The following is a 27,755-nucleotide window of genomic DNA, read 5'->3' as shown; positions in this document are numbered from 1 at the left end:
CCCATAACCTCTACTCTATCTGACTATAAGTGTGAACTTGTGAATTTAGTTTCATGACGACTTTAATGCTGCTTTTATGTTTGTTTTTTTGCCCTTGACAGTCATGGCATGTTTGAAACCACAGGAGGATTAGTAAATAAAGTCAGTGCTTTCATTTTTTGGTGGACTATTTGTTTAAATGTCAGTGTGATCGTGTGTAACAGTGGTTGGCCGTATTATCAGGCGCAGTCAGACATTCTAATCATGCGTCACCCAACAAGGACGGATTTGAGTGCATGTTTTTTGGCCTGTACAGGCCTGCAGGAATGGTTGCATTTGTCACAATGGAAACAGACCAGACAAAGCTCGCCTGCTGTTGTTCTATTCATGCAGTTTATTCTTAGTCTCAATGTCGCATATGAAACTGTAGAAGTGGTCAGGCTCCTCCTCACTGCATTGTTTACTGTGGTATTTGAGCGGCAGGTGTGGCAATAAATGCTTATAAATAGCCTCTCCACACAAAGCCTGGAGTCCAGCGCTGCTCTCACTCCCTGAACATTACCTGATTCATGTATGCTCAAACACGGCTGTGAATAGGGTTGGGGGTAATGCATTACAACAAGTAATTAAATATGTTAAATGACACATATATACTTAATGTATTAAATCCCACGTTATTAAGCAATGTCTTTGATGCTATTCTTCAATGATCCAATGCAACCATACTAATAAGCAAAAATGACTTTAGATAAACATCACATTTGTGTTTGATTTTTTTGTTTTTATTGCTGAAGTAAGGCCCTGTCCCAAATGGCACACTTTATATGCACATACAGTCTTGACTTGCAATGGTCGCCATGTGCGCAAGTCCATTGATTTAAAGTGGCGTTATGTTAATACCTCAATTGTTTAGGGTGACATTTGGGACAGGGCCTAAAAGTGTTGTACTTTCTACACCTGCATCCTATTCTTCTGTAATTTTGAATGGCTGCACAGCTGAAAGGTTTGTTTGAGCTGCGCCCTCTACTGTACAGGAGTCAATTTGCATTTCCTTCAGCCTGACGCTTATTCATTTCACTTCTGGTGTGAAAGGGCCTTTACATTTGCCAAAAACAGAACTTTTTTGCTGTTTTTGTTAAAAATCAAATAAGAAAGCCCAGCCCAGATAAGAAAAAGTACTAAGTAACACAATTAGTTACCTTTTTAGGGAGTAATGCAATATTGTAATGTAATATTGTAACTTTTAAAAGTAACTTTTCCCAACACAGCAACAGCGACATCTGGTCAGCATTGTGCATGTGACACTCGTTAAATGACCTATAACAAGTCAAAGTTCCACCTCTAAATTAGATAAGCTGCATTTAAAGCCGTTGTAAAATGCAGCATTTATGACACATTGCTTGTGAATTTCCTCATTTGTAAGCTGATTTGGAATTAGTGAATTAATGAATTAATGAATGTAAATGTGTTTTTTTTTTATTATTTATATACAATTATAGTATTTATTAATATTTTTAAGTAGCTTACTTTTTTACATTCTTAGTTTATTTTAATTTTAGTTTAAGTTTTAGTATTTTTTGTCATTTCTATTAGGGTTTTTTATATATCTGCGTAGTGTTATTTTTAGTAATTTCAGTACAACGTGTTTTATTTCAGTTAGGTGACAAGACAAAATTTCTAATTGAAGTTTACAGAAAGTTTGAGTTTACTTTTAGTTTTTAGTTTTAATTAAAATAACAACACTGTGACATTTATTAATTCACCAATTTTATGTCACTTGACAGTCTGTGGTTACACATTGATGTACTTGTTTATTTAAATTATTAAAGTTCATAAAGGTAACTACAATGTGAACACTGGTGTGTTTTACCATATTGTGTTTTTTTTAAATTAAATAATATTAAAGCAATAATCCACTCAATGCTGTGCATTAATGATTTTTAACATGGTTAAAAGTGTTTAAAGGGGTCCTTAACTATGATTATGTGGTGTAATGTTGCTGTTTGAGCATAAACAACATCTGCAAAGTTATGACGCTCAAAGTTCAATGCAAAGGGAGATATTTTCTTTTACAGAAATCGCTTTCTTTTAGAGAACTACAACAAATGGCAGTAGGGACTACAACAAACTTCTTCCTGGGTTTGTGACATCACAAAAGCCCAAAATTTACATAAACTCCACCCCCGAGAACACTCCACAAAGGGGGTGAGGTCATGTTGGGCTGCTTTAGAGAAGAGGAAGAGTTGTTGTAGTAGAGTGTTGTTCATTTTACGCCAGACTGCTTCACAAACGAGGGTCAATTCAACGCTGGATTTGCACAAAAGATGAACATGACGGCACATGCTAGTGGATGAGTTGAATCAACTCCACAGCAACTACATAAATTTATCCACTAACCATTCAGAAACGTCTAAAAGTTGTAACTTCTTCCTGAGTCTCTCCATCAGTGTCGACTCCGGTTTGAACAATGTAAGGCTGAACACCGTTACTGACAATCCTCATTTTGGCTGTGTGAGATTCTCCAGCTTTGTTGTTGTTGAGCTGTTAAAGCTCCGCCCTCTTCTGGAAAGGGGGCGGGGAGCAGCAGCTCATTTGCATTTAAAAGGACACACACACAGTGTGTTTTTGCTCACACCCAAATAGGGGCAAATTTGACAAGCTACAATAAATGATCTGTGGGGGATTTTGAGCTGAAACTTCACAGACACAATCTGGAGACACCAGAGACTTATATTACATCTTGTGAAGGGGGCATTATAGGTCTCCTTTAAGGCATTCCACAACACATTTTCCATGTTACAGAGTTTAAATGAGGGTTTCTAGAGGCAAATGTTATGCTTCAGATGTTGATCCTTCAGTTATTTGGAGATGTTTCATTGATGTTTCATGGGATGTTGAGAGCTTTGATTGCATTCTTGTATCTTGAGCACAGTTTAAGACATTATTGAGATCTTATGGATTTGTGGTAACTGCATTGTTTGTAGTCATTTTGAAATCAAGAGCAGACAATGTGATCGTCATCTGACCACTTCTGGATTTAATGGAGATCTGAGCATGAGAGATCTCACTGAGATCTTGATGTATTGTTTCCACAGATCTCTTTTCCCTCAGCTCCTCTATCCCATGTACTATCCCATTGTGTCATTCCAGGTTTTCTGTCTTTTAATCTCACTGTAAGTCTATCTGGATGCTTTGAATTGATCTGTGGTCTTGCTGTCGGTCTATATTTACCACCTTGAGGAGGAGGAGTGAGTGTGTGTGCTGCTGGAGGTCATCCTCACCCGCAGAGACCGTGAGACTGTGAGGCCAGAGGAGAAGCTGAGAGAATTAAAGAAGGTGAGACAGCAGGAAACAATAAGGAGAGTTTAACAGTGTGCCAACGACAGAGGGTGAGACAGGTGAAGGTCGAGGAGGAGGAGAGACGGAGACACGTCGTCCTGCTGATCATCTTAAGGGCCTGTAGAACGTGAGTGGATTTACAACTTCGTGTTTTGCAAAAAAAAAATCTGTTTGCAATTTTCTTTTGCTCTTCAAGAGACTCTGCTGTAGTATGTACTTGAAAAAGTTTATTAGCTTTTAAATCGGTGGTTCTCAATGGGCGTCTGTTCTGAAAAACACTGCAAAGTACTAATGATCAACTATTTTGCTGCGGATACTTTGGATAAAAAAGTCTGCCAAATGCATGAATGTAATGTAATATATTTCATGTTTGACATTTTTCTTTTCTTTTCCTTTTTCTTTTTGTTTCTACAATGATATTATGTTGGATTACCAACTGATGTTCAAAACCTGGATTCTGAAGCAAAACTAGTTATGAGAACCGCTGATATATATGATAACCCATGTTAGATGTCATAGTAAAATGCTGATTAATGCACATTGAGTTGCTTACTATGTTGCTTAAAATAATCTGTTCTTCTCAACCAGTGCATTACGGGTTTATTCTGAAAAATGTTGCAAAATACTAATAATCAAAAATTAAACGACAGTATTTTCCTGCAGTTTCAATTGTCTCTCGGTAATTTGCCTAATAATAATTTGGTATTTGGCCCAGTGTTTCCATGTCTTCAGCTGGTAAATTCATTTCTTAAACTAGTTTTCCTACTCAGTTCTTTTCATCTTCACTATTTTGTTGTTGGTTTTAAAGAATTTTTAATAACAGGAATTTGTGTGAATTTAAATCTATAGCAAACACCCAGAACACCCTAGCAACTGCATAGCAACCACCCAGAACACCATGGCAACAGTAGGCAACCAAACAGAACACCATAGCAACCGCATAGCAACCACCCAGAATACCATAGCAACTAGGCTGATAACCATAGCAACGGCGGAGCAACACCCTAGCAATCACCCAAGTACCCTAGCAACTGCATAGCAACACCCAAGGAACCACCCAGAATACCCTAGCAACTGCAAAGGGCAACACCCTAGCAATCACCCCGAGTACCCTAGCAACCACCCCGAGTACCCTAGCAACCACATAGCAACCACCCCGATTACCCTAGCAACCACATAGCAACACCCTAGCAACCACCCCGAGTACCTTAGCAACCGCATAGCAACACCCTAGCAACCACCCAGAATACCTTAGCATCCACATAGCAACCACTCTGAGTACCCTAGCAACCGCATAGCAACACCTTAGCAACCAACCAGAATACCTTAGTATCCACATGATGACACACTAGCAACCATTCTGAGTACCTCAGCAACTGCATAGCAACACCCTCACAACCACCCCGAGTACCCTAGCAACCACCCTGTGTACCCTAGCAACCACATAGCAACACCCTAGCAACCACTCCGAGTACCTTAGCAACCATATAGCAACCACCCCGATTACCATAGCAACCACATAGCAACACCCTAGCAACCACCCCGTGTACCTTAGCAACCGCATAGCAACACCCTAGCAACCACCCAGAATACCTTAGCATCCACATAGCAACCACTCTGAGTACCCTAGCAACTGCATAGCAACACCCTAGCAACCAACCAGAATACCTTAGTATCCACATGACAACACACTAGCAACCATTCTGAGTATCGCAGCAACTGCATAGCAACACTCTCACAACCACCCCAAGTACCCTAGCAACTGCATAGCAACCACCCTGTGTACCCTAGCAACCACATAGCAACACCCTAGCAATCACCCTAAGTACCTTAGCAACTGAATAGCTAATATCTATTTCTTATCTATATCTATCTATCTATCTGGCTTTCAAAACTAGTAAATTAAAAAAATAAACTATTTCAAACTTCAAGCTTTTAAAACTACTTCAATCTTTCTGGCTAGACTTTTTCAAGCCAACCTAAAGTTTGTCTACAAACTTTTTTTATCTAGTTGCATTTTGTTATTCGCCAGTAGCCTCGTGGGTAGCACCAACATTTAACACAGTTTCGCTTTTTGTGTCCCAAGTTTGAGTCCCGGCTCGTAGACCTTTCCCGATCCTGCCCCCCTCTCTCTCTCCAACTTCGCTTCCTTTCATAATAAAGGATCATCAAAAACTAGATATATGAATAACACAGAGGCAGTTATTTATTTATTTATTTATTTATTTTATTTATTTTGCACTGTGATGTCTTTTTTTATGTAAGTTAAACACTTTTTACTCCCAAATTTGTAGTACTGTAATGCAAAAAAGAAATAACATAAAATGAAATATAAAATAATTGTTTTAACAAACCATTTATCTCTTGACTTAATTGGGTCAGTAAGCGACCATCCGCACCACTCACATTGTGTTCATAAATTGTAGAAACCTAATTAACATTTAGTTGTGTTTCTTTGCATTCCCGTTTCTCAAACAGCTGTGGTTTCGGCATTGTAAACCAAGCGCCTGGGAAATGAAAAATCCTGACGTTTGGAGTTTATGGAGTTATTTCTCATAAGCCCGTTCATCCATCGCCTCCAAAGAGTTTTTCCCCCCACCAGTCTGTTTTCATTATGAGAGACGTTGCCCCATATGCGATCTCTCTCTGGAGGGGCGACGGGTTGCTGTTTGGTTGATGACAGATCAATTTTAATATGCTGCAAAGTGACCTTTTGTACTCTGTGTTCAAACAAAGTCCTGATACGGGCACTGCCAGGATCTGGTTTAAGAGGAAACGTCTGGGACAGGAGCCACTGTCATTCAGAAAGAGCCTTTGCCTCAGATTTAATCTGGTTAAACCTGAGGGGAAACGCATTTCTCCGTCTATGATGGTAACGCAGGTGGTTGTTGCAACTTTCGGGTAAATGAAGCCATCCTTCAAACGCGACCTGATTCTGTTAGGTTGGGCGAGGGGCTGATTTATGACTGCGGGACTCTCATGGGCTGCATTGAGCCTTACAACTAATGAATTATTATTCTCACAATAGCTCACAAAGGGACTTTTACCAGGATTCTGACACAATGGATGTCCCTCCTCTCCTTTCAACTCTTACCTGATGCGGGGATTGGGTTGAAACTCATGAAAACAGGTCACATTTCACCCTAAAAAATGAAAAAATTACCTCTATTTTGCATTTAAAAGATTGTTACATCACTTCATTTTGGTTAGACTTCATTAGACATTCTACTAACTATAAGTGACTTTGCAGCTACATGTCAACTAACTCGCATTAATTTGCAACTACATGTCAACTAGTTCACATTATTCGGGTTAGTAGAGTAACTTACTGCTTTGGCGGATTGAATTTTATATTTTTTTTTCCAATTGTAGTCTTTTAAAAAGGCATCTGCAATAATTAAACAAAATGCAATGTAATGTTGTCAAAAATATCGTTTTTTCGATACATATCAATAACTGGAACACTTCTAATACTTATTTTCCACAGAACAGATACACAATACCAGATGTTCTTTCTAGCTCTCTTCTCTCTAACAGCGAGTCGACACAGAAACCCGTCTTCTCTCACTCACTCATTTCATTTGCTCCGGATGAATATTGTTGGTGTTACAGGGCTTGAATTTCGGCATGGGACTGTGCATATTGTGCATTATTTTAGAAATTTCCACAGATTTTGTGCTCACACCCAAAGTGGGCGCACATAAAGCCACCTCTCAGTACTAAATTGAGTTATTTTTTGCTGCTTAATGCCGGCCTTGGTGAGTATTCACGCAAACACAGTCAGTTATGTTTGAAGTGAACGTAAACTGTTGAGAAAGAAAATGCATGTGTAACAGTATAATGCATCCATGCGTCAGGTCTTAAAGTGACAGCAGCCTAATATACCTGCTGCCAAATTATGAGATAATATTATTAAATATATATATATATATATATATATATATATATATATATATATATATATATATATATATATATATATATATATATATATATATATATATATATATATATATATATATATATATAAATAATATTATTAATATACATTTGCAATATACATTTATGTTAATTTACTTTTTAAATATTATTTATATTTATATTAATTTTTATTTGATATTATTTATATTTTTTATTTCTTGTTTGTATGACAAAAATAAATTTGTGAGTAAAAAACGTGCTTAACTTTCATGAAAATAATGTCATAATGCAAAATAAATAAACAAATAAGTAAATAAATAATGGCCTTTTAGTATCATTGATAATGATATACTATTATAGTTTTTATTTATTTTTTATTAGATTTTATTTTTATATTTTCTCTTTTCATTTTAATTGTAAAGTTTTAGTAATTTTTGGTTGTTTTTATTATTATCATTATTTCTTTATGTTATGTTATGTTTTAATGTCATGTTATGTCTTAGTCATAGTTTTTATTAAGTTTATTTAGTTAATCAATTTAAACTAAACACAAATGTTGAGAAATGAGAAATGTTGCCTTGGCAACTAGCTGAGATTATTATTATTATTTATTTATTTTTATTTATTTTTTTCAGTTAATGTTTATTTTAGTTCAAGTAATGATTATTTTTTTTATTTTTTTTTATGGTTTTAGTTTTTGTTCAGACTTCATTTTTATGCAAAATACTTTGTAACATAGAAAACCTTTTTATTTTGGGGTGAAACTGACATGAGATTAATCTTTTATTGTGTTGGCATTGGCAAGTTCACATGTAGAGTGAATTCTGAAAATTCAAATCATATTTATACAGTACACAATTTTAAGATTTTCGTATTTGACTATAAAAAATCTAAATCCATTTGGATGGTTTTAACATAAACTAATAACTTAATGTGACGTATATTTTACACTATGTCACAGAAGCCCTTCATATTGCTTGTGTACTGTATAAATATGATTTTAGTTTTTCTGTTTTTCTGGAGTGGGGATGGAAATGGGCCGTGACGTCCCATGTACTGTCACTGGGCCGTGTCTCGTGTTGTGGATATGACAGATCGCTATCTGTGCAACGGACTAGTGTGATTCTTTCTCTAAGTGCTTCTGTCCTTTTGACAGCTGTGTCGTTCTGCTCTGATGCAGGTGCTGCTGAGAGCTTTGCCATGGCAACCAAAATAGTAACACAGCGTTGCCAGGAAGAGCAGATGGACCAGATGTCTCACAGCATGGAGATGTCCTCCCTGATCAAGAAGAGAAAGTTCAAATCCAGGTAGAGCCACACTGACCCTCAAAGCACGCCATGAACATTCCACCACGTCACGCCACTGGATGCCACTCCATTCACACGCTTCCCAACTTTAGGAAACAAGTGTAAATCACCAGCTGAATTACCAGTATTAATTAGTGAATATCATTGACACTCACTCAGTCTGGTGTCCTTTCAGAGAGCAGCTGTGCAAACATATGAGGTCTTATCGGCTCCAGTTCAGCTCTTCTAATGGGACGGCTGTCTTGAAATGAAGAGTTCGGCAAAACATGAACATGTTTTCATCATTTACTCATATTTACTTAGATGAAACACGAAATATTTATATCTTTTTAAAATAATACATAAAAAGATAATAAGCTAAATGTGTGAGCTGTTTTTTTTTTTTCCCATACAGTACAAGTGCATTTAAGAAAATATTTAGGCCTAAATTTAAGATTTTCGTATTTGACTATAAAAAATCTAAATCCATTTGGATGGTTTTAACATAAACTAATAACTTAATGTGACGTATATTTTACACTGAAAAAAAAAAAAGTTAAAAAACAAACGGATAATGTTCTAGCAGACAATTACAAGGACATTATCCAGTATTTTTACAGACATTTCCGTTAACCCTAAAACACAATGCAATGAAGTTTAAAATTAAAAGTACAGGTAAAACACTATATAAATATGGAAAATACCTTTTAACTGAATCAATTTAATTGCTTTTGAAATGAACAGATTTATGCTGATAGGAAACTATCATATGGCTTCAAAAGGCTTGTGATATGGTGCACTGTATGGTGTTTTTGGAGCTAGATTGTTTGGGTGCATGGAAAATAAAAGCTCACAGAAGTAAGAAAATAATATGGCGATGTAGTGACATCAGGTCCTCAAATGTTTGGGTCACCTGCTGCTTTAATTAATAACAATGACTCATTACTGTGCCACATGTTTGGGATCATGTGTGCGATTGTCTGTGGAGATTACATGACAATTACTGATGGGGAAGGCAACTGTGCTTCACCCTGACATGTGCTGGAGTTATTCTGAGCTCACTGAGGCATCGCAGCCATGGCAAACTCCCAGGTGTACACTACTGTTGTTGAAGGCCAGATTTATAACAATAGACACAAGCTCTTTTCCAAAACCCCCTGGGGTGAAACCCGTCGAGGGCATGTAGGTTGCATTTGTTTGTACCTTGCACTATAATTTGCTGTGTTAAAAATGCACGTTAATACAGTATAAGAGAACTAAATTTTATTCATGCACTTTTTTTTTTATTTTGATTTGGGGGTTTCTTTTGTGGCAAATACAATACCTAAATGCATTGCAACATACAGTAAAATAATGTGTATTAGGGTATCTTTGCAACATAACTTTTAAAATCAATTGTGAGATAAGTACATATTTGGATGCGTCACAAGGCTGTTATCTGATAAAAAGTTTTGTTTACAGTTCACACAATAGTATAATAATGTTGCCCAAAGCTTGTTTCAGTTACTTTAACTTCTCTTCTGGCTTATTTGACAGTCAAAGTGTACCGCAGCAGTGTTTGTGTGCTAAATTAATCGCACGCATTGGCTATTCTTCACTGAAGCTCATATTTCACAATTACTTGATATAACTTCCTTCTTTTGTTGGCCTGTCAGGGAGCCCTTTAGATACAGATGAACTTCTGCTTTTGTCATTGTGTCAATAACATGTGTTCCTCTGGTCGTTTAATAATGCAGCTGAATCTGAGAGTCACTGTCTAAATAGACACTGATCCACTTTCCATTGTGCCCCATTGGATTGACTGACTGACTGCCTTGAATCCTGTTGGAATAATAAGTTTTACGAGATGAAGGTGTTGTAAATACCACTGAGAAACGCTGTATTTTCTTTGAGCTCCAGCTGTCTGTGTTGAAGCATGTTAATTAAAGAATCAAAGGCAAATATCATATTTTGTTGTGATTTATGCATATTGAATTAATGAAGTGTAGCTATAAAACTTGAGAGAAAATATACCACTTACTTATCCAGAGAAATATGAAATAAGACATGAAATTTGCCAAACGGGTTCACTTTATTTTGACAGTGATATCCTCTTGAAACAAAAATCACTAAAATAAAGCATAAATGTTCTGGTAGATCAAGCAAAAAAAAAAAAGATAAGAAAAAAAGCCCTAAGCAAAATGTGATTTGGTAAAAATTCTTGAAAATAACAAATTTATTGGCCATTAAAAATATCACTGCACTTTTCTGACTATAACAGAGTAAAAAAAAAAAAATTTAAAACTATTTCTGTGCAAAAATATTACTGCATTACTCATTAGTAAAGTAGGTTTAATTTTTTGTTTATTTTAATTATTTACCTTTTATTAGTAGAACATGTGTTTTCAGCAGTAGTATACAGTAAAAACAGTAATATTGTCAAATAATATTACAATTCAAAATAAGTGTTTTCTATTGTAATAAATTGAATTATTAACTTAACAAATGAGAAATATGCCAAAAGTTTGAAATAAGTTTTTTTTTATGTTTATTATACTCACAAAGGGTGCATTTCTTTAATGAAAAATACAGTAAAAAACACAATATTGTGAAATATTATTACAATTTAAAATAACTATTTTCTATTTAAACATATTTTAAAATGTAATTTATTCCTGTGATGGCACAGGTGAATTTTCAGCATCATTACTCCAGTCTTCAGTGTCCTTCAGAAATCATTTTAACATGCTGATTTGCTGCTCAAGAAACACTTTTTATTATTATTGTCACTTTTGATCAATTTAATGCTTCTTTGCTGAATAAACGTATAAAAAAAACCTTACTGAGTAACGTTTAAATGTACAAACACATGCATAAAATGTGAAACTGCTATATAAAAGTCTAATTCTAAAGGACGTGGACTGGTTCACAGAAAACACCTGCTCCAGGCAAACAAAGTGAAAATCACCTTTAAACTGGCAGCGGTCTGAGCCGATGCACATGTGAATCAGCAGGTTACTCGACCTTCGGTTCAATGTAGATCTCATTTTGTCTTATAATCAGAGAGCTGTCTGTCTCTATCATCTGAAAATGGAGCATGCAGTGGACAGCGAATCCAGGCCGTTAAGCGGGGGGGCTGATCTGAATTGATACAAAGGCTCCTGTGGGCGCTGATCCCCACTAAACCCTCGCAGGTGGCTGTGGAGAGTTACAAGCCTCTGAGAGATCAACAGCAGATGTAGATGTGCAATACTAGATGAAGCACGGCTGGCATTCACACCTTTATGGATTTACATTTGAATATAAATGTGAAAATATAGAAAGTAATATTAATGACACTGGATAACAGTGTTGAGAAACAGGGCTTGAATTGCCAGAGCTCAGCCCAGGTGAGGAAAAGTAACGCAAAAGTAATGTAACACAATTAGTTACATTTTTAGGGAGTAATGCAATATTGTAATGCATTACTTTTAAAAGTAACTTTCTCCAACACTGCAGGTCTTTGTAAGGTTTTAAATTTTGTTTCTAACAGATGCAGAGCTTTCCATGTGACTGACAGAATGCACATGAGTGCAAACGGCTTTCTGTCAGAAACTGTTTCACTCCATCTGTCTCTTGCTTTTCGCTCCTCACCATCTCATGGTCTCAGTGATGCAGCTTTAAATGCATTATGGCAGCTAAGTAGCTCAATTCTAAGAGTATGTCACATATAATTCACTCATATGTGGATTGCATGAAATGAAAAACAGCACATGAAATATACTGTATCTAAAGGAAACATTTGTTGAAGTGTGAAGGATTGTTTCATCAGTTCCTTACAACAGACATTTAACATTAAGGCTGTACATATAACCTCTCAAATCATTTAAATATATAATTCTATATCTATCTATCTATCTATCTATCTATCTATCTATCTATCTATCTCATTTCATTTTTGGTGTGAAATATGACATGAACACATATCAAAATATTATATACTTTTAGCCTTTTAATTATCTAATTTATAGTCATAATGTAGAAAAGATGAAAAATTAAATAAAAAATAAATATATAAATAATACAAAAATATAGAAAATAAAAAATGCATGAACATTTTGTTTTAATTTTGTGACCTGGACATGTTCTTGATAATATCAAAATATGATCTAAAATATTTTCAGAATTTGTATTTATTTATTTAAAATTAAAATATGTTTAATACAGAATTAAAACACAGTAAAATGGTAGGGGGAAAAATAATGTTTTCCACAATGTTTTTTTTTTTTTCAAATATATTATGAATATTCAATATTTCACATACCCATAATGCAATTGTGGATGCCCATCAGAACAACTTCAATCATGCCCATGACATCTTTTATTCTTTCTCTTGTGTTTGTACAGTGATGAAAAGGCCTCCTTCAGTGAATTCTATCCCATCATTCCTGGTGACGTCATGTCTGTCAAGGAGATCCTGACCGAGCCCAAGTTCCCTCGACACAGGACATGGTACAGTGAGAGCTGAAACACACACACACACACACAGTATGTGGCTTTAGCAGGATATTTTAGGTCACCTTTCAGTAACATGCTGACATAATGACATTATCATTTTAGAGCTTTGCTTTTTTGTGAGGGTCACAGCTGTCCTTCTGAAAATGTGAAAGGTTTAAAAATAATATGATGGAGTCACAGATGCTGGCAGGACACAGCAGGTCAAGACATGATGTACATGTCAAACCGTTTTTATCTGCGGAGCCGTGGTCTTTCCTCCTAACAAATTCTCTCAAACTTTCAGTAGGCGATTTACATAAAAAATAAAAAATAGGACACATGCAGAAACATCTAGCAAGAAAGAACATGCAGGAAAAGAGCAGCAGCAAACACTTTGGAAAGAGGGAAAACTTTTCCCAAGTTCAATCTTTAGGGAGAATACAACTGGATACTGACTAAAACTAAGCCTGAAACGCCTACGGCTGGGAATTATATTTCAAAAATGTCAAAAAAAAAAAAAAAAAAAAAGCTGATGTACTGGAATATACAGTAAGAATATAATGTAGAATATACATTCTACATTAAGTTTTATTTTGTCATATTTACCATATTTTCACAACATTTAAGCACAAAACATATGACCATCCATCCATCTATCTATCTATCTATCTATCTATCTATCTATCTATCTATCTATCTATCTATCTATCTATCTATCTATCTATCTATCTATCTATCTATCTATCTATCTATCTATCTATCTATCTATCTGTCATTCTATCTATCTGTCTGTCTATCTATCTGTCTGTCTGTCATTCTATCTATCTATCTATCTATCTATCATCTATCTGTCTGTCTGTCATTCTATCTATCTATCTATCTATCATCTATCTATCTGTCATTTTATCTATCTATCTGTCTGTCTGTCATTCTATCTATCTATCTATCATCTATCTATCTGTCATTTTATCTATCTATCTGTCTGTCTGTCATTCTATATCTATCTATCTATCTATCTATCTATCTATCTATCTATCTATCTATCTATCTATCTATCTATCTATCTATCTATCTATCTATCTATCTATCTATCTATCTATCTATCTATCATCTATCTATCTGTCATTCTATCTATCTATCTGTCTGTCTGTCATTCTATCTATCTATCTATCTGTCTGTCATTCTATCTATCTATCTATCTATCTATCTATCTATCTATCTATCTATCTATCTATCTATCTATCTATCATCTATCTATCTGTCATTCTATCTATCTATCTATCTGTCTGTCATTCTATCAATATATCTATCTGTCTGTCATTCTATCTATCTATCTGTCTGTCTGTCATTCTATCTATCTATCTATCTATCTGTCTATCATCTATCTATCAATCATCTATCTATGTATCTGTCTATCTATCTATCTATCAATCATCTATCTATCTATCTATCTATCTATCTATCTATCTATCTATCTATCTATCTATCTATCTATCCATCTATCCACCCATCTATCTATTAATAGTTTCATCCATCCATCCATCCATCCATCCATCCATCCATCCATCCATCCATCCATCCATCCATCCATATTTTAATAGTTCTATCTATCTATCTATCTATCTATCTATCTATCTATCTATCTATCTATCTATCTATCTATCTATCTATCTATCTATCTATGTCTGTCCTTCTTTCACATTTGCTTGTGCAGTGAAATATGAACTGGTCATGATCTTGAGATGTTTTGTGAGTTTCACTCATGTTTTTCACTCAAACTAAAGCACCTCTCTCATTTTTCCTTTGAGTCTTCTGTTTTTCTCTTACTTTCTGTGCTGTCGTTTCTCCCCTGCTTAGCATTATAAGAAGGGCACATCCCCTGTATTCACCTCTCACACTTAACAGGTTTACCTGCAATTCACAGCGAGCCGGCAGCCACTTTAGTTTTGAGGCTGGTAATCCTGTTCAGAGGGAGACATTAACACGGTCATGCCTCCTCCGCCAGAGGGTTGCGGCTGGAGGAAGAGCCTGGGAAAAAGGGTTTGAGTTATAGGATAAAAAGGTCACTTCGGTAAATCAAGCTTCAAACGCAGCATGGATGATTTATGGATGAGTGATAAAGCCCATCAGGACTGGATTTGGCCTCTCGCACATGGTTCGAATGAAGGTCAGGCAGGAGAGTCACTGTAGTTTTGTGTTTAAGTGAAGGTGAGATGAGAGAGAAGAGTAAGATCAAGTGGATATGTGTTCATCTCATAATCTCTGTTGCTTATATGAAGTAGTGTCACGCTCTGTCTGTCTATGGCTTTAACTTTCTGCTGTATCTCATATTCACACATACACGCAGCAGCTAAATACGGTTGTCAGTCCTCGTCTGAGTGTTTAATCCTGTTCCTGCTGTTTGGCAGCATGACACCAGACAGGTTCGGCTGTTGGCATCCGTTTTTGTTATTTACAGCCACGAGCCACCGAACATTGCAGTGTTTTCTGATATGTAAACGCTCTCTGGATGAGACTGAAGGTCAGTTCAGACTGACGCTCTCAGTGCTGAGATGAAGGAAGACCAGGATCTAATCAAACTGAATCCTTTATCACCTTGTCCGAAGGATGAAAGTTACAATCTTCATGCCATGTCACGGCTCTGGGACCAATGCCCTCTGATGTTGCTTCTGCACAGACAGAAAACAAGTCTGGAAAAGCAGCTAGTCTGAAGGCATCAACACATCCAGTGATTGAACTATAGAAGTGTAGCTTGAAAAATCTTGTATAAATAAATAAATATAATAATGTAATTATTAATAATAGTATTAATTAATTAATACATGTATTCATTTATTAATAAATAAATATAATATAATTAATAATTATTATTATTTATTTATTTATTCATTCATATATATATATATATATATATATATATATATATATATATATATATATAATCAAATGTGTAACTTTCAGACTATATAAGACAATATTTTCTCTTGTTTTCTCTTATTGTATCCCTTATTTTAGTTGTAACTTGTATTTATTAATTAATATTTATTAATTTATTATTGTATTACATTTATATCTTATATTATTATAAAGATGCTTATTTTCAGACAGTTATTTTCATCTTATTTTTGTTGTGATCTTAACATAACAACAAATCAAGACTATAAAAATAAATGTATAACTTTAGAATATATATATTTAATTCCATAATATTTACAGTTTTAACTATCATCCTCAAGTTGTAGTACTTTTTTCTCATAATTAATTTAGTATTTTTTGTACTACTATTTTTATTTCAGTTAGTTGCCAAGCCAATATTTCTAATTTTAATTTTCAAGTTTAAGTTTTTCATCTGTCATTAATATTTGATTGAAGCTTTATTTTAATTACTGAAAATAATTTAATAGCTTTAGTTTTGGTTAACAATAACAACACTGATATACAGAGAGATTCAGAAGTCAGAGACCTCTATTGAAAATGCTTCTATTCTTCATTCTTTCATAATTTAATACCTATGTTTTAATGCATTTTAAGAAATACTTTTAATTTTATCAAATTATCAGTTTATGTGCATCTCCTTTGCTTTAATGCCAACAATAACTGGAGTTATGAACAATTGTTCAGTTGCTAAACAGAAATAACAAAAGAGCGAAAATGAGAGACATTCGTTGTCTGGGACTTTTTCTTAAAGTCCCTGTAAAGTCAATTCTGAGAATTCTTTCTAAACACTTTATAAATGTTAGAAATGTATTGCTGAAACACATAACAAAATCTGTGAATTGAGTAATGCTTAATTGTGAAGTTAGAGCGTTAAACAGTTTTTCACCAAGTCTCTGCTCAGGATTTTTTGGGTGGAGCTATAACGGGGGTCTAATGACGCACATCGTCCCCCGAGCATAGCCCCGCCCCTAAACACTATAAAGTTTAAATGACCTTCGTCACGCAAATGCATATTACATGGTTGTTATAATATACAATATGCTTGGTCTCCTTATTTAAATTTCCTAAAACGATGATATGAACGATTCTAAAGTGATCGTTCTACACTGGATAATTTTACAAAATTATCAGACAGCTGGGATTCAGCTGGGATTCACTGATAATCCGCTGTTTTTGGTGAATGTGACTGAACAGACACCCCCCGCCCGCCCGCCTCGGCCTTCTTACCGTCCCGACGATGACCGATGATATATGGAGCCGGACAGAGTCTCTCCCGTCCCGGCCTTCATCCATCCTCTTCATCCACCGTCATTTGACGACTCGACAACAGACCGGCAGTACGTGCCCAATGAGTGTAAGTTGTCGTGTGTGCTTATGTTATAATTAGTAGGTAGTCCACAGTAACTCTAACGTGATTTTTTTGTTTATATGCATCAGTATGTTTGACTCATTAGACTCAAGTAAGTTGAGACTGCAGCTCTCGCGAGTGGGTGTGGTTTCAGCGCAGACAGCGGACACGCCCCCAGCGTTTGAGAGCAGAGAGCGCTGCCTAGTTTTTCGAGATTTTGATAACTTATTTAATTTACTTGCAGATTTTTTTAATCATTCAAATTTGGCTGGGTGGTTAATAACACATTTTTCTGTGGTGTGACAAACTCAGAACACATACTTTAAAATGACTTTACAGGGACTTTAAGTTTCCTCTCTCCATCTAAATCTGAATTAATCCTTTATACATTCATGTGTAAATAAGTTGGACCATTATGCCGTTTTTCACATCAGATGTCTCTTTTAGACTCTCTCTAAGTGCATTCATTTGAGTCCAGCTCATCAGTCTGGCGGCGGCGCTGCACTAAAGCAATCCAAAGCAAAACAGCAAAGTGTCAAAGCGAAGAATGGCAACTTCTAATTGCACTCAGGCATTTTAAATCACCTGATATCGACCCTGAGGATAACTGGCATTTTTATTTGTCTCTTTGCTCGTTCATCTGCCATCTGGATTCATAGCATGATGCTAGGCCAGCGTTTCTGCTGACCTCCTCTAAAGCGCTGACATGACAACCAGTTAAATGTCATGAGCGTTGTGCGCCTCTTCAAATGAATTCTGACTTCAGTGAAAGTTCACGCCATTCAAATCATCCTTAGGTGCTTTGAAACCTTTCATTAAAAAGTTTTAATAGTGCTTTTGACAAAACGGTTTAAAATGATGTTCACTCCAGAGTTATTATAGCTAACTAAAACCATAAAATAAATTTTCGTTACTCCAAATAATAACTGAAATAAATAAGTTGAAAAACTTAAATGGGGCTTTACATGTAAGAATTAATCTTATTAAGGTGTGAACAGCTTGTAACGGAATTTAAAAAACAAGACTTTCCCTGAGGTTATCTATGAAGTGCAGAGTGTTTTTTATGTGAAAATCAAAAGGATGTGATGTTTATGCACGCTCCCGAGAGCCTCTTTTCCATTCTGTGCAAGCGGCAACCTCCCCCGGTTTCTCTTAAAGCCAATACGTAAACTGCAATTCATCAACTGGCCGCTAGGGACAGGTTCCAAAAGAGAGCAGAATCTCATTGAGTCCCATGTTAAAATGCCCAACTTTACAGCAGGAAAAAAAAACATGTTTACAGCTGGTACAAATTGTGGTTTTGCTCTATACAGCTAATTTTGCACTTCATGACAACTGTGAGGGGGGTGAATTTTTTTATATTGGATATTATAACTAAAATTGCTGCATTTTGAAAAATTATACTTTGGATGCCGGCTCATTTTTTTGTGAGATATATACGATCATATACAGTTTTACAACATAAACGCTGCTCAGATTGCATAATTTCTTGAAGAACGATGATGGAGAGCAGATCATTCAGAAGAAATGTGATGCAAACAATGGATAATATATCAATATTTCATGAATTTAACACTTTTATAGACAAAAGTACTATTTTTTGATTTTCAACGGACACTCATGGACATTTTACCCGAGTGCGATGGATTCATCTCGCGATCGCTATTTCATTATAAAAGTATGAAGTCCAGTTTTGATTTTGCGTGTTGTCATTTGCACATCCGACACAAATTACAATTACTCGTGCTGGAGCATCTATATCTATATTTAGTACATGTAATGCAAATTTTACCCCCGGAATGCGATTTTTACCGTGGGACCCCCCTGAAATGTGATTGGGCTAGTTTTGGGCTAGTTTTGATGAGCAATTGGGCCGGTTTTGTTGTGAAAACCTGGCAACCCTGGTCAGCAGCCTCATTTTGCTTCAAAAATGCTCTTCAGAAATCTACGGGTGACGTCACGGACACTACGTCCATATTTTTTTACATGAAACGAATGCTTACAATGTTCAGGATAATGCTGAAAGAGCCATTCTGTACTGTAATGTCAACTGTGTCATGCAAAGAAGGTATTTCCAACTTCTTTTTAACCCTAAGCGAAAATCAAAAATGAGGATAATCGTGGCTAGGGATGAAGCGATTACCGGTTTGACAATAAATCATCTATATCGTAAAACAGACTCCGTAGATTGACAGTAAACCCTTAGAACTTTCTAATGATATAACTTGTTATCTTTATTAATATTTTAGATCTTAGTATCTAAGATCTTTAGTATCTAAGATAGATAGATAGCTCCTTTGCCTGCTAACATGATCACGTTGTGCTAGGTGGGCGTGGTTTCAGCAACCAGGCACCTCAGTTCCAACCACGTCCCGCCTCTTTGCCCATTTTCAGTTATCCGGGAGTGATGTGTGGTGACACACTGCTAAGATGGCAGCGGCAGTGTTGCTAAGTCCACGCTTTTCCCGTGGAATTGGACTACACTGTTGCCGCCGGTTGTTTTTCATGTCCGCAGGTTGAATCGACCCAAAAAATATGCAATATTTAGTCCCTGGAATGTGAATTTAACCCCTGGAACGCAATTGTTACTGTGGGACCTCGTGTCAAGGTATTTCCAACTTCTATTTAATTCAAAAATGAACTTCGCTGTGAGTATATCGTGGCTAGGGATGAAACGATTACCGGTTTGACGATAAATCATGATAAAATCCCCCACGGTTAGTATTAATTATCACTTCATATTTTAATGATTATTAAAACCGTATTCAGTTACCATGATTTGAACAACTCGCAATAAATAAATAAATACTGGCCAGCATTAAAGGCTCGCTGAAGTGTGTTGGAACGAGCAGCATTATTCAACGTGTTGACGTAATTTAAACTGAAACAGGAAGACAAAGGGGATATATCGAACAGCCGGGCCCCTTTTTAAAATAGCCATTAGCGTTTCGTTTATATCACAGCTTAAACTCAGTAAAACCTCTGTTTCATTTTAATATCTAACTGTTTCTCCTCATAATCTCCTCTATATCTCTTTAAAATATCATTCTGTGCAGAATTTAAATGGGTCCGATACCTTTCTTGGTCTGAGCCGACTCGCAGATATGATCCGCTCTGTGCTCTCTGCGGTTCATGTTATACTAACGCGAAAACAGACTTGATTCACATCAATAGAAAGCATATTTACACTGCCTGAATCATTCCCTATTCTCTATATAGTGCACTATGTGCATTTCACCATGTAGAAACTAGTAAATGTGTGAACAAGTGACCGATTTCAGACGCAGCTTCAGCGTTTGTTGATAGTGTAGGAGGGGGCGGGACTTCAGATTATAGAGAGCATTTGATTGGACAGAAGATTTGATGAGAAACTGAAGTGGTATGTGATGTCATTAAAATCCATGATTCATTTTAGCGGAAGTGAGAGACTGTAAGTTTTGAATGCTTATACCACCTAAATGCGAGTTTTGTCATTGTTTTAGAGCACACCAGCTTATTCATAGCATTATGGCTAACATATTCATACCAAAAGCTAAAAAACTTAAATTTTGATTTCAGGGGGACTTTAAAGGTACAATATGTAATAATTTTGGCTGCTAAAGGTCGCTAGAAGCCTATTCAAAACAAAAGCGTAGCTTGATAATGCCAAGTTTTAGAGAGGAATCTTGGGACATGTGGTCTCCACCTCAAGGGACGGTGCAAAAGAATAGGGATAGGACTCAGGAAGAAATCATGTTCATGGATGCGATTATTAACGTTACTGTAGTATGAATTAGAGCAGGAGCGAGTGTTGTGGAGCTGAACGAGGCCGCTGGAGTGATTGCACAACACACGCCTCACAAGCAGCGTGACTTTTATTATGACACAGTCGCTGGCGCTGCTACCACTATTCCAGTCATGAGTATGAGGTAACGCAGCTCTGTTTATCATATTAGATACATTTGAGTGTGTTGAAAATAATGTTATAACTTACTCTGTGCGTTCGCTCTGCAGCTGCTGTGAGACACTGTTACACACTGCAGTAAGATAGATCGATTTTTGAATATCATATTAAATGCTGGATGGCTTGTGTTGATAAATGACATGCAATTAATTTTAAAACGTATTGTATCATGGAGAAAATTCTGTATTACTGTTAAAAAGATAATCTGCATCTGATTATGCTATGTTAACTACTTTACAAAATAGTGTTTTTCTCTGAGGCATGGTAAAGCATGGTACTCGCAAAAAATCAAGAAAATTAGATTTAAACAATAAGACTAAACGTGTTATATAACAACAACAGTTCGTTTTCTGTCTATAAATATCAAAATAAATATCATAAATATCTTGTACCCTTGTCTATTAAAACGTTTAATATTTTAAAGCGTCTTTGGTGTTTCCATGGTTTCTACAAAATAAAACCAAAAACCGAGGGTAACGCGTCCCGGAGCCTTAAAATTGCAATTTTCTCACGATTTACAAATAGTTGCAAACATTTGGGATATTGTAAGTTCTCAAGTGAACAAAATATATAACACTGGCCTAGTGGTTTTTGGATATTTTACTGCAAAAATATTACATATTGCAAAGTTTTAAGCAATAGTCTCGCGCAGGCGCACACAGAGTAGTTTCGTTTTGTGTGAGAAGATGGCGGAAAGCTGTGAGGTAAAGCTAAGAGAAATTATACAAATGGATATGAATTATATGAATGTACCTCTGAAGGTTCTGAATTTCTTCTGAAAAGTTTCGATGACATTTTGTTTTCATCTTCGCTCCATGTAATGCCTATAAAGTAGCGTTTATAATCGAAGTGCTTCTTTGTTTACGGAGGTTACCGGGAAACGGTTATATTTCTGCGGTTCTATAAGCGCCACCCAGTGTCAGAGAGTGGAATTACAGATACAGAGAGTTACATTTACATTCAGCCTGTGTGCAGTTTTCGTCTGGCCAAAAACAACAAAAAAACGCACATAATTCGCACGAACCACTATCAATATTAACCGGATCATGAAAAACAAACTTTAAACTATTTGGATAAAGCATCTAGAATTATTTATGGAACAGATAAAATACCTATTATCATTTACCCTCTTCTTCTTTAACTAAAATTAAAATGAAAACAAAAAATAGAAAAAAAAAAAAAAAAAAACTAATTAAAAATATTTAAAAAAAAAAACTATAATAGTATCTCAATGATGTTAAAATACCACTAGTTCACTCATATCAATGGCCTTGAAAAGCTGTTTTGTTCTACATAAGCGTCTACAAACTAAGATAATTTCTGACCTCAGGGAGGCCCTGAGAGAGACCATGTCCAGCGATGAGCTGCATGAGAGGGACCAGTGGACGCGGTTCGGCAACGAGGCTGAGAAACTGGAGATCGGGGTGATCAGAAACCAGCATGTCGTCCGTGAACGGGTGGATCGATTTGCGCTGCGCCGGGAGGTGAGTGATCGACACACCAAAGACTCATACACTGAGAGAAGAGTGTTAAAAATACAACAATCAGAGCGCTCCTCACCTCTCAAGACACCTGAATTCTTTCAAAATCTAGTTTTAAAGGAATAATTTATCCCAGAATGAAATGTCTGGCTTCTTTTACTCACCCTCATGCTGCTTCAAACCCCTGCAAGTATATTTTTCCAGAATAACCTGATCACACAGTATATTGAAAGAATATGGGTATGGAACAAAAAACAATATAAAAGCATTATAAATTAGTCCATACGTCCTGTGTGTTATATTTTAAAGCTTTTTATGATAGCTTTGTGTGAGAAATGTAACAGGATTATTATATTTTATGGTTTAAAAAAAAATTAACAATACTCAAAATAACTGTAATAAAATACAATATGAAAAAATATTTAATCTAGTTGCTATGGCAAAATTTCTTATTTTAATTGAGTTTAACTTGATGTAAAATTCAAATGAGTTAAAAGTTAAAAAAATATATAGACATGTTTAAAAAATAAAGCTACTAAAAATGACAAAGTTATTAAAACTAATTAAATATTAATATTAAAATATTAATTAATTTTATAAGTTAAAAACTAAAAAAAATATTAATATCAAAAATTATTTAAAAAAATTAGAAAATATGAAAATAAAAACTGATTCAAAATATTGATAAAAACTAAAATACTAAAATAACACTGAAATGTAAGTCATTTTTATGCTTTGGAAAGACATCTGAGAGTTGTTTGTTATTCTTCATTCTTCATTTTTACACGCAGGCCGAGAGAAAAGCTTCAGTGCACATGAAGTTTCTCGAGGATTTGAGCATGAAGGCTCCTGACTTCCCCGTCCCGCTGCGACCGCATACGGTGTGGGCCGGCATGGATGTCAAACTCTCCTGTACGGTTCAGGGATGCCCGATTCCCAGCATCACATGGTGAGAGTCTCGACATGTATCTCGAAAACAAAAGAGCCTAAATCTCCAAAGAGAGACGTCCATCATAACAGAGTGTGAATTTTGTCGACAGGTATAAGGATGATGTTCCTCTCCGAGGACCTCTGCCGTGGAACTACAAGCTGATCCTGAAGTTCGGCCTCAACGTTCTAGAGATCAGGAGGTGAGCTTCAAAACCTGAATATGTCATTCCTTTATTAAACATACTTAAATCTATGTTATTTCAGTATCATTAAAGGTTTAGTTCACTTCAGAATTAAAATTTCCTGATAATTTACTCACCCCCATGTCATCCAAGATGTTTATGTCTTTCTTCAGTTAAAAAGAAAGTTTGTTTTATTTTTTCCGTTAATTTAGTGCATCATCCGGGTATTTAAAGTGTACTTTTTCTTTTTGGAATTTTCAGTGTAAACACACTACTTGCACTATTTATACTTAAAAACGTCATAGAAAAGTGCATATGTGCGCAAATTGGGATGCACCTATATACTTTTTAACCACAAATGCTGATCTTGCACTAGTCTGTGATGTGCCACGCATTGCGTAATCATGTTGGAAAGGTCATGTGTGACGTAGGTGAAAGTACCATCTCATTTTCTCCTCCAACTTCAAAATCATCCGACATTGTTGTTTTACCTTTTTTTGTAAAGGCCGTTTGACTTAGTCTTGCTTTGTAAACACTTGCTCAGTACTTCCACCTATGTCACGCATGACCTTTCCAATGTGATTACATAATGCATGGCACATCTCAGAGCAGTGCAAGATGAGCATATGTGGTTAAAAAGTATATCAATTTTTATTTTCATTTAGAAAATGGCAGATCGTTTCTCTAGATAAGACTCTTATTCCTCGTCTGGGATCATGTAGAGCTCTTTGAAGCTGCACTGAAACTGACATTTGGACCTTCAACCTGTTGGTAACTGTTGAAGTCCACTATATGGAGAAAAATCCTGGAATGTTTTCCTCAAAAACATTAATTTATTTTCGACTGAAGAAAGACATAAACTGCATGGATGACATGGGGGTGAGTAAATTATCAGGAAATTTTAATTCTGAAGTAAACTACTTAACTACTTAAACTACTTAATTTTTATTTTTATATTAAATTAATTTTTATGTTTTATTATTCCATTTTTATTTTAGTTGAAAGTTTTTAGTAATGTTGTTTTTTTTTGTCATTTTTTATTAGTTTTTTAGTGCTGTCAAATCGATTAATCACGATTAATCACATCTAACATAAAAGCAATCTAATTTTAATATAGTTTTTTAATATTTTAATTCAGATTAAACTAAACGAAAACTAAAAAGTTGAAATAAAATAAGTACGTTTTTTAAAGTCCATATATTACTTTTTTTGAATTTGATTTGTTATGTTGAGATCACAACAAAAATAAGAAAAAACGAGAGAAAATAAAAGTTATATTATCTGAAAGATAAACATTTTTATATTAATATAACATATAAATATATTACTAAAATAAATTTATAAAAAAAAAAAAAATACCAGAAAACAAGAGAAAATAATTCTATTACCTGGAAGATACACATCTTTATAATATTATAAGATATAAATACAAACACATACATACAAGCTTTCTCATAGATTACTTTATTTCAAATTATAACAATGTTTTTTAATGGTTTAAGTGTTGGTTAACCAAAATAACCCTGAATAATACATTTTATTTCTTCCTTGAAACACAGAGTAAATGTCCATGTGTGAATGTTCCATTCAGTTAAAAGTGGATGCTCAATAAACGGCTGACCATTTTTTAATTAACTGAAAAACACTCACAGTAAAAGTTGTCTGCTGTCTCATTTAGTTTTCTTTCTTTTCAGATGTTCTGCTGAAGATGCTGGAGAATACAAGGTTATAGCGAAGAGTTCCTTGGGAGAGGCGACGTCCAGCGCCAGACTGATAGTGAACTGTGAGTTGATGTTCATCAGGTTATTTAGGTGTTGCTTGACTTGTTCAAGGTCTACAAAGCTACAATTTAATGGATTAGTGCTAAAAACCAATGCAAGCCATTTTTCCAAACTAATCAAATCTATTAGGCTACCATTGCTAGCAGACAATACATACTTATTAGTGCAGTCATTAGTGTTATATAAGGTGCGGAGTGATATATGGTCATTCAGAGCTGCTGAAATCTTATTGGCTGCATTTGAGAAAAGTTTGTGTAGCAACAGCAAATCTTTTTTTATCCTTTATTCTTCCATTTACAGCACATGTAGGGGCCGAGGCAAAACTGAAGCGCTCATGGACTCCCAGTAAGTGCCTTTGCTCTTCATAAGAGGGGTATTTTATGAAATGTTTTATCTAGTAATGCTGTCAGGTTGGGCACTTTGAAGAAATTCACAGAGGTGTAAAACCACCAACATGTGAACAGAACATGAATTTATGTGTTTCAATGTCATAGACAAATGAGAGAACCGTTTGAAAGAGAAATCAGGAATAGTTCATCCTAAAGAGTTGCATGAAGATTCTTCAAAAACTTTTTTACTCTTCTGCACTTGATTGACAGATAGAAATCAAAAAATGTTATGAACTATTGATTTGTTAAGAATAGATTTTAAAATTTCATCTTTAAGTTTTGTGTACACTCTAAAAAACTGCAGGGTTAAAAACAAACCAAATTGGGTTGAAAATGGACAAACCCAGCGGTTGGGTTAAATGTTTGTCCAACGTGTTACGTGCAACTATTGTTTAAAAATGACTATATGTCTGGCTTAAAATGAACCCAAAATAGGTTGGAAATTAAAAATCAGACACATAATTACTAGAGGCAACAATAATAATCAAAAGGTGAACATTTATTAATAAGCAATTTAATAAATGATTACTGTTTAATTATTATTAATTAATCATGGTAATAATGTTCATTTATTAAACATATTAATACATGTTTTAAATAAATTTCCAACATTTATTTTAAGCAATCTATATAGTAATTTTTAAACAATAGTTGAGTCAAATAAAAGTACCCAGCAAGCTGGGCAAACATTTAACCCAGCCACTAGGTTAAAACAACCCATTCACTGGATTTGTCCATTTTTAACCCAACTTGGGTTGTTTTTGACCCAGCATTTTTTAAAGTGTATTCATGTAGACTACTGTTCGAAATTAAACTTTTAGCAAAAGTAACAGTAAATACATTTATAATGTTGCAAACAATTTCTATTTCAAATAAATGCTGTTCTTTTGAACATTCTATTTATCAAAGAATCCTGAAAAAAATATCATACACTCTAAAAAATGCCTGGTTAAAAACAACCCAAGTTGGGTTGAAAATAGACAAACCCAGTGGTTGGGTTAAATGTTTGACCCAACCTGCTGGGTAGTTTTAATTTACTCAGCTATTGTTTAAAAATTACTGCATTGCTTTCTTAAAATAAACCCAAAATATGTTGGAAATGAACATTTATTAAATTGTTTATTAATAAATGTTTTGATTATTATTGTTACCTCTAGTAATTATGTGTCTGATTTTTAATTTCCAACCTATTTTGGGTTCATTTTAATCCAGACATATAGTAACATTTAAACAATAGTTGGGTTAAATAAAACTGGCTAGCAGGTTGGGCAAACATTTAACCCAACCACTGGGCTTGTCCATTTTCAACCCAACTTGGGTGCAGTTTCCACAAAAATATAAAGCAGCACAACTTTCAATATTGAGCAGCAAATCATCATATTAGAATGATTTCTGAAGGATCATGTGACACTGAAGACTGGAGTAATGATGCTGAAAATTCAGCTTTGATCACAGGAATAAATTACATTTTAAATTATATTCACACAGAAAACAGTTCTTTTAAATTGTAATAATATTTCACAATATTACTGTTTTTACTGTATTTTTGATTAAATAAATGCAGCCTTGGTGAGACAGAATCATTAAAAAGTCATAGCAACCCCAAACGTTTGAACAGTACATCAGATGCATGCTTGAGAATTGTATATATTGACAATGAACCTAGCAACCACCCACAATACCCCAGCATTGTGTCAGCGAATTTTGCATGCAGACACACTTTATCATGCACTATTGCAGGGCAGCACACATTTAGAGCAAAACCGTCTCGATTACTCCACCCG

The 27,755-nt window shown here is 35.1% G+C and overlaps 1 protein-coding gene across 3 annotated transcripts in view; it reads left to right on the top strand.

The window, feature by feature from the left end:
* The first annotated feature begins 3,308 nt into the window (after positions 1–3,308).
* Positions 3,309–27,755, top strand: part of myom3 (myomesin 3) — a 75,442-nt gene continuing 50,995 nt past the window's right edge. Inside the window, exons 1-8 of one of the 3 annotated variants that reach the window (XM_067411587.1) lie at positions 3,309–3,445; positions 8,420–8,546; positions 12,891–12,995; positions 22,539–22,692; positions 23,481–23,638; positions 23,730–23,819; positions 25,496–25,584; positions 25,883–25,927. In XM_067411587.1, the coding sequence (XP_067267688.1) occupies positions 8,440–8,546; positions 12,891–12,995; positions 22,539–22,692; positions 23,481–23,638; positions 23,730–23,819; positions 25,496–25,584; positions 25,883–25,927 (748 nt within the window). In that variant the 5' untranslated portion in view covers positions 3,309–3,445; positions 8,420–8,439. The other 2 variants (XM_067411596.1, XM_067411580.1) reach the window with 2 other exon arrangements.

This window comes from Chanodichthys erythropterus, chromosome 2 (assembly GCF_024489055.1).
Source record: "Chanodichthys erythropterus isolate Z2021 chromosome 2, ASM2448905v1, whole genome shotgun sequence".
Classification (NCBI taxonomy): Eukaryota; Metazoa; Chordata; class Actinopteri; order Cypriniformes; family Xenocyprididae; genus Chanodichthys; species Chanodichthys erythropterus.
This window is presented reverse-complemented; position numbering and strand designations above follow the sequence as displayed.